We start from the raw sequence: 14,551 nt of genomic DNA, 5'->3' as shown, positions 1-14,551 counted from the left end.
CCGTGACTCACCCCCGCCCCGTTTCCTTGTTTGCGTTTCTCCTCCAGGCCACGTGGCGGCCGGGATAGCACCCCGCACCCTGCCCGGCCGCCCCCTCTCATGCCCCCTCCCACCTGGGCGGGGCGCCTCCGCCCGCCCCCGGAGAGGGGCCCAAGCTCTGGGCTCCTGGGCCCGGATGGCTCCGCGGCGCCGGCAGGACCTGACCCAGCTGCGCCAAGCGCCCGCCCGGAGGTCCCTGAAGGTGGAAGGGGGCCGGACGGGGAGGAGCCGAGGGGCGGGCGCAGCGGACGCCCGCAGCCGCGAGCGGGGGCGCAGGCGGGGCCGCCGGGTCCCGAGCGTCCGGCAGTCCCGGGGCTGGAGATCCGCGGCGTTCCGGCGACGGGGACCGGAGGAGCCCGCCTGCACCCCGCGCGCGCAGGGGCGGTGCCTCCTGCTGACCCGCCCAGCGCTTGGAGGAGGTGGTTCTGCTGGGCGGTGAGGCCGCGGTCCCGCCGCTGCTGTCCATGGCTGTCCACCTTCCTTCTCAAGTCACAGGTGGGCTGCTCAGGTGAGAGCCGCCTGCAAGTGGGCCGAGCCCGCGGCGCAGGTGGGCGGCCTCGCTGACCTGGCGCCGGGGGCGTAGCTGCTCGACGCGGTGCGGAGGATGCGCCGGCCCCGGAGCTGCTCCTACCAGCTGCTGCTGGCGCACGGGCGCCCCGGACGCGTGCAAGGGCTTCGCTGGGTGAGCACGGCGGGACCGGGGCTGGAGGGCCGGGGCTAGAGCGGCCGGGCGGTCCCTGGCCTGCTGGGGGAGTGCCTGCTGAGTGCACGTGCGCCCGGGTGTTCCTCGGGGCCCCATCTGCCACTGCGCGGGGCTCAGGTGCACGGAGGTGTGGGCCGGCCGGGGCCAGGTGGGGTAGGTGAGCTAAACTGCGGCCGATCTCCCCCACGAGCCCCGCACCACCGGGCTCTATCTTTGAGGTGAAGTGGTCCACTGGGGTCCTGGCTTTGGGGGCTGGGGCGGAATCTGAGACGTGTGGAGCCTCTGAGGCTGTGGAAAAGTTCCCTGGAGCTGCAGGAAGGAAGGAGCCAGCGGCCGGGGAAGGAGGGGCCCTGAAGCTGCCTTGCAGTGGGGATGGGGGTGGGAGCAGAGGAATCGGAGGGCACTGCCTCCCGCAGCCCCCTGAGTGGAGGGCCCCCCCCCCCGCCCTCCGTGTGCCATACCATGAGGCTCAGGCAGAGGGGTCCCCAGCCCGGCTCCGGGCCTGGCAGGAGCTTCTAGGCCTGGAGCCACTGGGCTGGAACCCTGCTGCCCTCTGTCCCGCCCAGGCTATAATTACTTGTGCATTTCCTGTCCCCTTTCCAGCCATGGACTCAAGGTAGGGTGGGGGCAGGTCAGGTGCGGGGGACTGTGAGGTCAGCGGCTAGCCTCCTGGGACCCAGAGCCTGGGAGGGGCTGGAGGAGGCTGCCAGGCTGCCTCCTGACTGCTAGCCCTGGAGTTGGAGCCCCCCCTCCACCGGCCCGTGCGTGGGGTGGCCGGAAGGGTGGGGTGCAGGCTGCTGGGCTGTGAATGGGGTCAGAGGCACAGAAATGAGGCCCTTCCCTGCCAGGTGCTGGGACTGGAGGGAGCTCAGAGGTTGAGGGCAGAAGCACTGACCGCCCTGTGTCCAGAGACGCCCCTGAGCAGCGGGCTGGGCTGGGTCAGTCCCCAGTGTCCGCACCTCTCACAGCCGGCTGATGCCTTCAGTTCTGTGGGGCCGGGGTGAGGTGCAGCTCAGGAGGGCAGTGCCCAGGCAGGGGCGGGAGGCCTGCAGGTGGCTTTCTGCTCCTGCCGAGACCAGGGCGAGAGGGGTTGAGGCAGGCCTGGCAGAGGCCGGAGAGCAGCTGCAGAAGGGACCCTGGATGGCAAAGGTGACGGGGAAGGGTGCAGAACAGCGTGGAAGGTCCTGCCAGCCATGTGGGGGCAGGCAAGGTCAGGGTGCCCTCTGTGGAGCCGCCAGCTGAGGGGAGCCCAGTACGCTGCCCTTGAGTGACTTCTGGGGGAGTGGCCCTGTTCTCCAACTCAAACCCCAGCTTCATCCAGCCGTCCTCAGAGTTACGGGGGTGGGATTGCATCCCGGGCCCCCTCGCAAGTCCTCCCAACAGCCCCATCAGATTGTCCCCGTGTAGTGGGTGGGAAGGTGGAGGCACAGAGGTGGCAGGGCCGTGGCTGCAGAGCTGCACCTCGGTCCTGGCGGCCTGGCTGCAGGATCCACCACACCGAGCTGCTCCTGCCGCACAGCAAGACTGGCCCAAGGCGCCCCTGCCCCTCGCTGCCTTCCCCATCAGCCTGGGGTCTGACCAGCGGGAGGGAGCTGGTCTGCGGGGTCCCCACACCAAGCAGCTGTGCTAGTGACAAGGAGAGCAGGGGTGGGGGTGGCCAGCGGCCCTGCCGGTGCGCAGGAGTGCCCAAATCCTCCATGTCTGGGAATGAGAGGGGCAGGTGGGCGAGGGCCTTCCCCTCAGCCATGCCAGCTGCTTCTCTGTGACTGCGGACCCTGAGTCGGCACGCAGGGCCAGTGCGTCGGGGCAGCCGTGGTGCAGCATCCCGTGCTGTGTGGAGTTAGCAATGCCCCTTGTGAGATAAGGAAGGGTGATGGCGTCCCTGAGCACCTGTGCGCGGTTGCTATGTGCAGGCGCGGCTCCGTGCACTTGAGATCCTTGCCTCATCTGATGCTTAGGATGACCCCGTGGCATGGGCACCAGGCACGCTTCCCACACCCTGCAGCACCAAGAGCTTAAATGAGCAGCCCACAGCCACCTGGTCAGGTGGGCAGGGAGCTGTGTGGGAGAGGGGATTCAACCCTAGCGTCTGGCCCCGGAGCCACACATGGGACCACTGCTCCCACAAGCGGCCCCCCTCCACATCCTAGAATGTTCCCAAGTGCCTGGACGTCCTGGGGGCCCACAGGGTCTGATGCCAGGCAGTCTTGCATGGTGTAGCTCATGGCTTTCCACACTTGCTTCCCACGGGACGCACCTGCTCCGTGGAGGGAGGAGGTGGGCACCACGGGCAGGGGAAGGCTGTGACGCCTGGCTCTCCTGAGGCCGGAGGAGGGGCACAGCCCCAGGTTCCTTTCCACAGCTGTGGAACTGGGGACAGACACCTGCCCCCAGGCAGTGTCAGAGACCTTGTTGGGCAGGAGGACCTGATTTCTGGGGAGTCCGGAGTGACTGCCTGTGGCTTCAGCTCCATGCGGCGGAGTGGGAGGGGTGCCTTAAGGCCCCGTCGTCTCCCCCCAAGCGCATGACCTGGCTCCTCTGCTCCAGTGCCCTCCTGGCTCAGAACAGTGCCAACAAGGCGGCTGCTGCCGGCACCTGGGCTGTGGGCACCTGGTCATTTCGTCCCGGACAACAAGGAGTCATTAGCTCTTGGGCACAGGCCGGGCAGCATTCCTGCCCTTCCTCCCTCCCCCGACTCCTCCTCCTCCTCGTTTCCTGTCCTTGAGTCTCTAGGGCTTTGTGTCTGGCACTGGCCTGGGCCCCGTGACCCCGGCAGGGATACCCTGGGGACACCTAGTGACTTCCGCCCAGCCTCTGGCCAGGCGCCTGCGCACGCCAGGCCTCGGGCCCCTGCCTGGGCCGTCAGCGGCCCTGTGCTTGGAGTCAGAGCCTTGCTGTGCCCCCAGCTCCCAGCCACATCCTTCTCAGGTAGCGAGAGGAATGGGAGGAAGAGGAAGGAGCAGGTGCGCTGGGCACCTGCAGGCAGACTGTCCATCGTGGTCCCGGTGGGTGGCGCAGTTACTAGGGCCCCTCACCCCCACCTCCGTTTCCCCGTGAGCCTGCTTCACATCTGCTGGTCAAGTGCTCTGAGTGTGGCAGCCTAGGAAAGAGGGGCCTTGGGGGGCCCTGTCCCCCAGAGGGGGGCGCTGCCTGCTCGCGGCACAGCCTCCGGCAACAGCAACGCACTCTGGCCCTCCCCAAAGCCCGCTGTCAGTGTCACGGGGTTCTTGCAGGTTTTGTAGATGAGGATGCAAGCTGCCTGTCGGGGTGGGGATCGGGCCCGGGACCCCAGCGCAGGAGCTGGTTTCCAGTTCTCTGCTGCTGCCCACGGCAGCTCCGTCGCTTCCTCCTGCAAGAGCCCTGGCTGCAGGAGTCTTTCTGTGGGTGCTGGGGAGGCACCCTGTGAGTGCCACGTGGACGCCTTGGGCTGGGGGCTGGGCACGGCTGAGGCGGACGGGACGAGAGGCAGGTCCAGCAGTGGGGTGAGGCCGCGCACCGATGCCCACCCTCTGCCCTCAGACGCCGCTCACCACCAGCCAGGAGTCCCTGGATTTCAGCGGGAGCCTGGAGCAGGTAGGAGCACGGGTGGGGGGTGGGGGCCGCAGGAGGGGCGCAGGCCTGAGCCAGCTGTGCCCCCCTCCAAGGCCTCCACGGAGCGAGTCCTCAGGGCTGGGAAGCAGCTGCACCGGCACCTCCTGGCCGCCTGTCCGGGCCTCATCCGTGACAGGAAGCACCACCTGAGGCTCTACCGGTGAGCGGGCTTCCTGCTGCCCCTGCCCAGGCTGGAGAGGCCTGGGGGCCGGCCAGCGGCCGGAGGCAGACCCGGCTGTGGGCCTTGCTTGGCTGCGGCCCCTCTGACGGGCCTCGTTCCTCAGGCAGTGCTGCTCCGGCCGGGAGCTGGTGGACGGGATCCTGGCTCTGGGGCTGGCGGTGCACTCACGGAGCCAGGCTGTGGGCGTGTGCCAGGTGCTGCTCGATGAAGGCGCCTTGTGCCACGGTGAGCGCTGGCGGGGGCGGGGCTGGCAGTGCAGGGGGCCCGAGGCCCACACAGCCTCAACACCCTCTCCTCCTCTCGCCTGGGCCTCTGTCCCTAGTGAGACACGACTGGGCCTTCCAGGACCGCGATGCTCAGTTCTACCGCTTCCCTGGGCCGGAGCCGGAGCCCGCCAGCAGGCCCGAGGTGGAGGAGGATCTGCTGGAGGCTGTGGCTCTGCTGGCCCAGCGGGGGCCCGACGCCCTGCTCACCGTGGCCCTTCGGAAGCCGTGAGTGGGGATCCCTCACCGCGGCCCCTGGGGAGAGCCCCCTTGCTGCCGAGGGGAAGGAGCTGGGGTCTCGGAGGGGCCTGCCCACTGTGTGGTCGTGAGGGGGTGGGCTTTGGAGCCCGGGCAGGTCAGATTCCGGCAGGGCCAGCTTCCTCCCCTGTGGAGTGGGCGGGGCTCAGAAGGCTGGCGGGAGAGCAGCGAGGCGATGCGTGAAGGCCCCTGGCGCCGGGAAAGGTCAGCGGAGGCGCTGGCTGGCTCGCGTCACCCTCGCTTCCCGTGCTGTGCCACAGCCCGGCTCAGCGCACGCATGAGGAGCTGGAGCTCATCTTCGAGGAGCTGCTGCACATCAAGGCTGTGGCTCACCTGTCCAACTCGGTCAGTGCAGCCCTGCCCCTGTCGGTCTCTGTCCCCGGCAGCCTCGCCTGGGCTGGCCGCACTGACCGCCCCGCCCCGCCCACAGGTGAAGCGCGAGCTGGCGGCCGTGCTGCTGTTTGAGCCGCACAGCAAGGCGGGCACTGTGTGTAAGTGGGGCTGGGCCCTGGGGCCTGGGGGGTGGCGGGTGGCCCGTGCTGACCCGTGCCTCTTGCAGTGTTCAGCCAGGGGGACAAGGGCACCTCGTGGTACATCATCTGGAAGGGGTCTGTCAACGTGGTCACCCATGGCAAGGTGAGCTCCGGCTTCGTCCTCCCCAGCAGGGCCTCTGCGGGCCCCGAGGCTGCTGCCCCCCACCCTTCCCGTGTGTCCTGGCTGCAGGGGCTGGTGACCACCCTGCACGAGGGAGACGACTTTGGACAGCTGGCCCTGGTAAACGACGCCCCCCGCGCGGCCACCATCGTCCTGCGGGAGGACAGCTGTCACTTCCTGCGCGTGGACAAGCAGGACTTCAATCGCATCATCAAGGTGCCTCCTGCCCTGGGTGCCTGCCCATGGAGTGGCGGAGCAGGGGAGAAGCCCAGCCGGGCCTGGGGCCTGGTGCTGGGCGAGGCATAGGCCGGGCCGGGCAGCTAGGGCCGGGAGGACAGGGCGGAGTGGCTCTGTTCTCCAGGACGTGGAAGCGAAGACCATGCGGCTGGAAGAGCACGGCAAGGTGGTGCTGGTGCTGGAGAGAGCCTCCCAGGGCGCCGGCCCTGCTTGCCCCCCGACCCCAGGCCGGACCCGGTACACAGGCTGCCCCTCCTCCCCCCGGTGAGGGAGGTGCCCCTGAGTCAGCCTCGCCCCACCCCCGGGGCCAGGCTGGAACACTTGGGCGGGGCAGGTGGCAGCATGGTTGATGTCTGCCGCCCTGGGGTGGGGGAGTGGAGGTGGGACATGGTCAGTGCAGGGCCCACCTTCCCCAGGTACACGGTGATGTCCGGCACCCCAGAGAAGATCCTTGAGCTCCTACTGGAGGCCATGCGGCCCGATTCCAGCACCCACGACCCCACAGGTAGGAGCACTGGGTGATCGGTGCAGCCTGGGTCCAGGCCACTGCACGGGAACCTGGGACCTCGGCTGGTCCAGAGAGCCAGGCCCTGCAGGTACCTTCAGCTCCAGACGGGGGCTGGGGGAGGGCGTCCCGCTCGCAGCGCTGGACGCTGAAGCCTCCTGCCACTACCCCTCCCCCCCAGAGACCTTCCTCAGCGACTTCCTGCTGACCCACAGCGTCTTCATGCCCAGCGCCCAGCTCTGCCCTGCGCTGCTGCACCAATATCCTTGCAGCCTGCTGAGGGGTGCAGGCCGTGGAGAAGGCACCCGTCAACCAGGGTGTGTGCATGTGTACTGGGTGGGGGCTCTGGGGGGCTGCCTCCTTCCCCTGCTAGGCCAGGGGCTCTGGGGGGGGGCTGCCTCCTTCTTTGGCTGGGTGGGGGCTCTGGGGGGGCTGCCTCCTTCCCCTCCTGGGCCAGAGGCTTTGCAGGGGCTGCCTCCTTCCCCCGCTGGACTGGGGGCTCTGGGGGGCTGCCTCCTTCCCTGGCTGGGTGGGGGCTCTGGGGGCTGCCTCCTTCCCTGGCTGGGTGGGGGCTCTGGGGGCACTGCCTCCTTCCTTGGCTGGGCCGTGGTTTTCCTGACGGGTGCCACCTTCCACGCGGAGCCTGCGGGCAGCAGTGAGCAGGAACGCAGCTCCTACGTGTGCAACAAGAGGCAGCAGATCCTACGGCTGGTCAGCCAGTGGGTGGCCCTGTACGGCCCCATGCTCCACGCAGACCCCGTGGCCTCCAGCTTCCTCCAGGTGCCTGGGCGCGAGGGGTCTGGCTGGGCCCCCTGGGGCTGCAGGCGGCTCAGTGACTGCTCTTGCTCTTCACAGAGACTGTCCGAGCTGGTGAGTGAGGACGTCCAGTTGAGCAGCCTGCTGAGGGGGCAGTGGCCAGAGAGGCGGCGACACCACAGGTGACCCTTGAGCCAGTGACTGGCACCCCCGCCAGCCGCACAAGGGCACGAGAGTGCTCACTGCTGGGCACCTCCCACTGTGTGCCCCAGCCCCTCTCACCACCACGCCGTCCACTGGCTCCTTCTCTACCCGGCACACCTGCTGTCCTCACTTGCCCCATCCAGCTCACTTACTGCTGGAAACCCTCGGTGCCAGTCCGTGCCACAGTCCCTGATGTTACCCCCGCCTTCCCAGACATTCCTGTGGGGGCGGCTGAGGCTGGGGATGGGGCTTGGGGGTCCAGAGCTCCCCTGAACCAGTCCGTCTGCCTCCCCGGGTCTCTGCCCGCCATCCACTCCCCTGCCTCCTTGGAACATCCGGGGAGCCCTGGGCCTGGTTTCTAGCCTGTGTGCCTCCGTGAGGGTGGGCGGGTGGCTCCAGGGCCAGGGCCTGCCGTTGCTGCCGTGGGAGCCTGGCTTCCTCCTCTCACCTCCTCTCCTGCCCCACAGGCTGGAAAACGGCTGCGGGAACGCCTCTCCTCAGACGAAGGTACTGGCCTGGGCCTGCCGTCGGCGCTGCCGGGGATGCTCTGGGCCGTGACAGGTGCCCCGGGCCTTGCTCTGTGCCACTCCATGGCCAAGCCCCCTGGTGCAGACACAGGGGTCTGGGGTGGCCACCACCTGGCCGCCCTGCCCGTCCCAGCCGGCGCTTGTGCAGCCTCGTGCCCCTTGCTGGGCCAGGCGCAGGCTCACCTCAGGGCTTCTGCACCTGACTCAGCCGGGAGCGTCCCCCACTGGCTCTGCCTGACGCGGGCCTCCTCGTTCCAGCCCTGCCGAGCCCCGTGCATCCCCTGCAGAGCTCCGCCCCCGGGGTTGGTTTCTCGGCAGGTCGGCCTATCCATGGCCTGTGTGCAGCACTGATTTGGCAGGGGGAAAGAACACGCGCCACACACCCGCCCTACCCTGGGGCCTGCGCCAGCCTTCCTGGGCAGGGGTCCGGGTGCTAACACATAGGCAGAGCCGCCAGGTGTGCGTGCAGCGCGGCCCCTGTACCCGGCCCCTCCCCTCCCCAGGCACCCTCGGTGTCCGCCCCTCAGGCTTTCTCTCCCTCTCAGGCCCGGAACGCACCTGTCTGGCTCCCCGGCCATGACGAGCTCCTGGCCAGCAGCAACTGTGCCATCCGGGCTGGGGACAAAGGTGGGTGCTCGGCCACGGGGCTAGGGGACGTGCACTCCCTGCTGTCATCGCCGAGTGCGTGTGCCTGGTGTGTCTGGGCTCAGGGCCTCTCCACCCCACAGTGCACCCCAGGCCCCTTCCCCGCCGCCTGACCCTCCAGGGATGGGGAGGCCGGGTGACCCCTCCGGCTCAGCCTCGGCCTCCTCTCCAGTCCCCTACGACATCTACCGGCCCGACCACTCGGGGCTGACCCTGCAGCTGCCCGTGACGGCCTCTGTGCGAGAGGTGCTTGTGGCCTTGGCTCAGGAGGACGGCGGGACCAGGGGGCAGGTGTTGGTGAAGGTCAACTCTGCAGGAGGTGAGTTGTGGGCCAGCCCTGGGGGAGAGCGGGCACCAGACCGAGTCTGTGCTGAGGGCCGCGATGTGCAGGGAGCATGCTTTACCCCAGGTGTCCTCGGGTGGGCCTGCACCTCCTGCGTGGGCACTGCTCTCATTTGACCCTGCTGACTGCCCGGGAGGCTTGTGGACAGGAAGCCGGGACTCGGGTCAGAGTGTGCAGCTGCCTCGTGGGGTCCTTGTTCCCTCGGGCACTGTGGACCCACAGCATGTTAGGGAGGGCAGACGTGCCCTGGCCGGACAGTCAGCCCCATGGCCACAGCAGAGCTGTGTCCCAGGCACGCTGCCGAGCCTGAGTGTACCTAGCAGGCAGAGCACGTGTCCAGCCCTCAGCACACAGGCCTGGCACAAGGCCAGGGCACAGGCTGTGGCTGCACGACGAGTGGGTATGGGCCCGGGCAGAATGGGAGGTGCAGGGGACAACAGCCTCTCCCTGCAGGTGATGAGGCCACCTGCGGGCTCCCTCCTGTGGGGCACTGCCCCCTAGTGGCCACCTGTTGAGTTGCAGTTGCCCAGGACCCTGTCATTGGGGTTCTATTGCGCACCTGGAGCTTTGGCGGTGCCAGTGTTCAGACCGTGATGACGGACAGACTTCAGTGGCTGATATTTTATTACAAACCCCCGAGTGAGTGTGTGTGTGACTCATAACGCTGAAGAACTGCTGTTGTGCCACCATCAAGCTGTACATGAAATACAATTGCAAAGCAGCTGCCTTACCCCCAGGGACTAAGACCACAGCCTGCAGTGCTGGGCTGGAGGGCAGCATCAGGACGCCCTGAGCACGGCTCCCAGCCTGCAGGGGCTTCCACGTACATCAGGGACTCCAGGCCTACCAAGTGCTCCTGTGTGGTCAGGCAGGTCTTGCCATCTCCACTCTGCATTCGGAAGCTCAGATTTGGAGAGCCACACTTGCCCAGGGGCCTCCCTGGCTCATGGAGTCCCCTTCCTGCCTGGGCAGTGTGAGTATGGGCCCCTCCCCACCCAGCTCAGCCCCTGCTCTCTCTGCAGATGCTGTGGGCTTGCAGCCAGATGCCCGCGGTGTGGCCACATCCCTGGGGCTCAATGAGCGGCTCTTTGTGGTCGACCCACAGCAAGTGCATGAGCTGGTAAGCACCGGGACGGGGTGTGGGTGGCGGTCAGGGGAGGGGTCTGGCTCTGGCTGCTGCTGGCCCTGCATGTTGGTGGTGAGGACTAATGGGATTTGCTGGGTAGAGGACTCTCCGGGAGACAGGAGCCCTGTTGGGGGTGGGGGGTGGGGACGGGGGATTCCCAGCATCAGGGAGCTGTCAGGAAGCCTAAGGGCTCCTCTGCCCCGTGGCCTGCTCACCTTCCCCAGCACCCTCGTCCCACCCTGTGCTCTCGCTTGCAGAGTCCACACCCTGAACAGCTGGGGCCCACGGTGGGCTCAGCTGAGGCGCTGGAGCTAGTGAGCGCCAAGGACCTGGCCAGTCAGCTGACCGAGCAGGACAGGGACCTCTTCTACAGCGTCCACCAGGTGTGGGGCCAGCTGAGGTGGCCATGGGTGGCTCTGACCACGCTTCCCCCACCTCGGGCCCACGTGGAGCTGATCCACGCCTCTCCCGCCCACGGGGTGTTGATCCACACCTCCCTCTGCCCAGGTGGAGCTGATCCTCTAAGGGGGGGGGCAGCAGGTGGCCCCAGGTGGCTCCGACCATGCATCCCCTGCCCACGTGGAGCTGATCCACGCCTCCCCCCCCCCACCCACGGGGAGCTGATCCACGCCTCCCCCCGCCCATGAGGAGCTGATCCACTATGCTGGTGGGGGGGGCAGCAGGTGGCCCCAGGTGGCTGACCATGCATCCCCTGCCCACGGGGAGCTGATCCACGCCTCCCCCCCACCTACGTGGAGCTGATCCACACCTCTCCTGCCCAGGTGGCTCTGGCCACGCCCATGCCCCCCCCTGCCCACGTGGAGGTGATCCATGCCTCCCCCACCCAGGTGGCTCTGACCACGCCTCCCCCCCCAGGTGGAGCTGATCCACTACGTGCTGGGCCCCCAGCACCTGCGTGACGTCACCACTGCCAACCTGGAGCGCTTCATGCGCCGCTTCAACGAGCTGCAGTACTGGGTGGCCACGGAGCTGTGCCTCTGCCTCCTGCCCGGCCCGCGGGCCCAGCTGCTCAGGAAGTTCATCAAGCTGGCTGCCCAGTGAGTGCCGGGGCCTGCGGCCTCCTTGTCCTGAAATCTGGCTCCCCGCCCGTCCAGCCCGGGACCCTGTGTCTAGGTCTCTGCTCCTCTGCTCACAGCCTCAAGGAGCAGAAGAACCTCAATTCTTTCTTTGCCGTGATGTTTGGTCTCAGCAACTCGGCCATCAGCCGCCTGGCCCACACCTGGGAGGTAGGTGCCCCTGGAGGCACAGTCCTGGCGAGGCCTCGAGCCCTGGCGGGTGTGGGGAGGGGGCCGCTCTGTGTGGACGCCACAGGGCCCCTCCCGTCTCGCTGTCTTCCAGCGGTTGCCCCAGAAGGTGCGGAAGCTGCACTCTGCCCTCGAGAGGCTGCTGGTGAGTGCCGCTGTCGGCTCCGCCCCCGGAACCCTGCGGGAGGATTCCCAGGCGCCTCCCCCTCTGTGGGGTCCCTCAGGCTCCTGGCAGGGTGCTGGACGCCGGAGAGAGCATGGAGTCCCAGCCTCAGCGTGTGTGGACAGGTCACGCGGTGGCCACAGTGGAGTCCTGGTCACTTGGGGCAGGTGGCAGGGCTGTCTGCTCCTTGATCCGAGTGGACGGTATCAGGGGAATGGTGGTTCCGGCTGCCCTGAGCATACCCGCTCTGCAGGCCCGAGCTGGGGGCTGGAGCCGCCTCGGGGTGGGGGGGATTTTGGAGGCTCTGTGTCTCCGTAGAGCTGTGGGCAGAACAGAGCAGAGCTGGTGCTGGTCCGCTTAGCCCTGGAGCCTTTGAGAAGGAAGCTGGCCTCTTGGGCTCACAGGGCCTTACGTACCAGAGACAGAGACCCCGAGGGGGCAGACACAGGAGTGCCCCAGGAGCCTGGCGCCTGTGGCCCCCGCTGTGGAGCGTCTTCAGGGCTGGTGGGAGATCCGGAAGCCACGGCTGCAGCCCCTGGCCTGGGCTGAGCCCTCTGTGAGGCTGGACCCTGAGGCTAACCTTGTGGCTTAGTGCGGCCTTGGGCCTTCAGTGGGAGGGGTGGGGTGGGAGTCCTGTGCTTGTGGTGGGCAGGACCCCCCACTGCGGCCCCTCCCCCCCCACAGGACCCCTCCTGGAACCACCGAGCCTACCGTGTGGCCCTGGCCAAGCTCTCCCCTCCCATCATCCCCTTCATGCCCCTCCTCCTCAAAGGTAAAGGCCAAGCTCTCCCCTCCTGCCGCCAGTGCTGGGTGGGGCCCAGGGACAGAGGAAGAGTAGAGCCCAAGAGGCAGCCCGTGAGGCCCCCTTTGGAGCCTCCTGGGTTCCCGGAGCCCCTGCAGGAGGTGTGAGAGCTGGGGCGGGGGCCTGGGCCTGCAGGGCAGGGTATGGCTGTGAGCAGACCCCCCTTGCAGACATGACCTTCATCCACGAGGGCAACCGCACACTGGTGGAGAACCTCATCAACTTCGAGAAGATGGTGAGCGTGGGGGTGTGGCCGGGGCCTGGCCGGGGCTCCCTGCTCCACACTCCCAGCCCAGGCCCAGCTCACACCCCCGTGTTGCCCACAGCGGATGATGGCCCGAGCCGTGCGCGTGCTGCAGCACTGCCGAGGCCACGGCCATGGTGAGAGGGCTGGGGCCCTGGGCAGAGCCCCCCACCCCAGCATCCCCTGGCTCAGCCGTGCCCCTGACTCCCCCCTCTCACCCACCAGCACCCCTCTCCCCACTCAGGACCCGAGCTTCCCACGTGCACGAGGACAGCCAGGCGTCGCGGATTTCCACGTGTGAGTGGGGCCGGGCGGGCGCCCCGGTGCCTGGGTGTGCCAGGCTCTGCCTTCCCGGCGGCCTCCGAGCCGGCTCAGAATATGGAAGTACCTGCTGCTGCCTGCGGCCTGGCGAGGAAGCCAGGGCCACCCTTCTCTGGCCTGCTCAGTTCTTAATTCAGTTTAGTCTCTGCTCTCCTTTTTAAAGATTTATCTATTTATTTTAAAGGCAAAGTGACACACAGACGCAGACACATGGGGTCGGGGGCTGGTGGGGGGCAGGTCTTTTGTCTGCAGGTTCATTCCCCAAAGGGCCACAACAGTCAGGGCTGCGCCAGGCTGAAGCCGGGAGCCAGGAGCTCCATCCGGGTCTCCCAGGTGTGTGGCAGGGGCCCAGATACTTAGGCCATCACTGCTGCCTGCCAGGGTGCGCATCAGCAGGGAGCTGGAGTTGGAAGCAGGACCAGAACTGAAACCCGAGCAGGGTACCCCGCCAGGTCCGTAACTGCCACGCTGTGTGATAGGGTTCAGCCCTCGCCCCCAGTCTGCGTCTGTCCCAATAGCGCATGCCTCTCTGGAGCCAGTCATTGCCCCTCCCAGCCGGGCAGCCACTCCCTGAATTCTGAGTGGCTCCTGTTTGTTTTTTGAAATCACGGCGTCGCTCACACACACCCCTCCTCCTCAGGACCCCTCTCATGGGTTAAACGTGTAAAGACAGCAAGTGCTTCTGGCTTTGGCTCTTTCTGACCCCGGTGAGGTTGATGTTTGCAGCCCGAGATCTGCTCTCTTCACACCCTGCCTTTATTTTGGTTTTTTTAAAGATTTGATTTTATTTGAAAGGCAGAGTTAGAGAGGGAGAGGGAGGTAGAAAAATCAGTCTTCACCTGCTGGTTGACTCCCCAAACAGCTGCAATGGCTGGGCTGGGCCAGGCCAAAGGCAGGAGCTTAATCCGGGTCTCCGACGAGGGTGGCAAGGGTCCAAGTACCCGGGCCATCTTCTGCCTTCCCAGGTGCGTTAGCAGGGAGCTGGATTGGAAGTGGGTCAGCCAGGCCCCGAACCGGCGTTGTTTGGGATGCTGGCATCACAGGCAGCGGCTTAACCCACTGTGCCATAGTGCCGGCCCCCAGATCCCGTCTCCTAGGCACGGTGTTCTACTGCCCCTGGTCCTGGGAGGGGGGGCGGTCGCCATCACGTGGCATAGTGCCTTGCTGACCACTCTTCCCTGCCAGGCTCGGAGCAGTCCCTGAGCACCCGGAGTCCGGCCAGCACCTGGGCGTACGTCCAGCAGCTGAAGGTCATCGACAACCAGCGGGAGCTATCCCGCCTGTCTCGGGAGCTGGAGCCATGATGCGAGCGGGGGCTGGAGCAGGCACTTCCCACGGGGAGACCAGGGCAGGCCGGGGCAGAGGCTCCCGCAGGCTGGGCAGGGCTCCCCGTGGAGTGGACTGGAGGCCCCGGTGTGGGCAGCGTGGAGCTGCTGTCCCCTGTGATGACTGGTGGCTGAGGAGGACTTCCGAGTGGAACCGTGGAGTGGGGAACGGAGAGACCCTGGCATGGGCGGGGCTGGCGGGTCCGGGGCCGTCCAATAGAGCTGTCCGCACCTGGCGCACTCTGGACTCTGCCTCTGCTCTGTCGTGCACTGAGACTGCGTGTGTGTGGCCTGGTTGGGTCCTCGGTGAGGAGCAGCAGTTGTGGGCAGGGCTCCGTCTGGGAGGGGCGGTCCCTGGGGGTCTTTCTTGTTTCTTCTGAGGCCGGTGTTGTGGAGGTG

At 67.4% G+C, this 14,551-nt stretch overlaps 1 protein-coding gene across 8 annotated transcripts; it reads left to right on the top strand.

Annotated features, from left to right (window-relative positions):
- Positions 1-316: 316 nt before the first annotated feature.
- On the top strand, positions 317-14,547 carry RAPGEF3 (Rap guanine nucleotide exchange factor 3). 8 transcript variants are annotated; one of them, XM_070049736.1, is made up of 27 exons: positions 317-721; positions 4,262-4,315; positions 4,387-4,493; positions 4,618-4,739; positions 4,860-5,005; positions 5,296-5,380; positions 5,466-5,526; positions 5,595-5,671; positions 5,759-5,905; positions 6,051-6,163; positions 6,343-6,431; positions 6,613-6,691; positions 7,061-7,211; positions 7,287-7,369; positions 7,859-7,898; positions 8,464-8,545; positions 8,736-8,882; positions 9,929-10,026; positions 10,257-10,415; positions 10,909-11,090; positions 11,167-11,279; positions 11,392-11,442; positions 12,145-12,232; positions 12,433-12,497; positions 12,589-12,643; positions 12,732-12,803; positions 14,013-14,547. In XM_070049736.1, the coding sequence occupies exons 4-27, from the start codon at positions 4,719-4,721 to the stop codon at positions 14,530-14,532; spliced, it is 2,724 nt and encodes a 907-aa protein (XP_069905837.1). In that variant the 5' UTR covers positions 317-721; positions 4,262-4,315; positions 4,387-4,493; positions 4,618-4,718; the 3' UTR covers positions 14,533-14,547. The 8 variants fall into 8 exon arrangements, with proteins under 8 accessions (XP_069905837.1, XP_069905836.1, XP_069905835.1 ...); XM_070049735.1 differs by having other exon boundaries at positions 4,837-5,005; positions 10,290-10,415; XM_070049734.1 differs by having other exon boundaries at positions 4,837-5,005.
- The last annotated feature ends 4 nt before the right edge of the window (positions 14,548-14,551 follow it).

Source organism: Oryctolagus cuniculus, chromosome 9, assembly GCF_964237555.1.
Source record: "Oryctolagus cuniculus chromosome 9, mOryCun1.1, whole genome shotgun sequence".
In the NCBI taxonomy this organism is placed as follows: domain Eukaryota; kingdom Metazoa; phylum Chordata; class Mammalia; order Lagomorpha; family Leporidae; genus Oryctolagus; species Oryctolagus cuniculus.
Note: the sequence above shows the minus strand (reverse complement) of the source record. Positions and strands in the feature narration are given on the sequence as shown.

Coding starts and splice junctions, on each gene's coding strand:
- RAPGEF3 (XM_070049734.1), top strand. CDS start 644: ATGCGCCGGCCCCGGAGCTGCTCCTACCAGCTGCTGCTGGCGCACGGG. Junction 5,381..5,465: donor TGGCTCACCTGTCCAACTCG/GTCAGTGCAGCC, acceptor CCCCGCCCACAG/GTGAAGCGCGAGCTGGCGGC. Junction 6,164..6,342: donor CCGACCCCAGGCCGGACCCG/GTACACAGGCTG, acceptor CACCTTCCCCAG/GTACACGGTGATGTCCGGCA.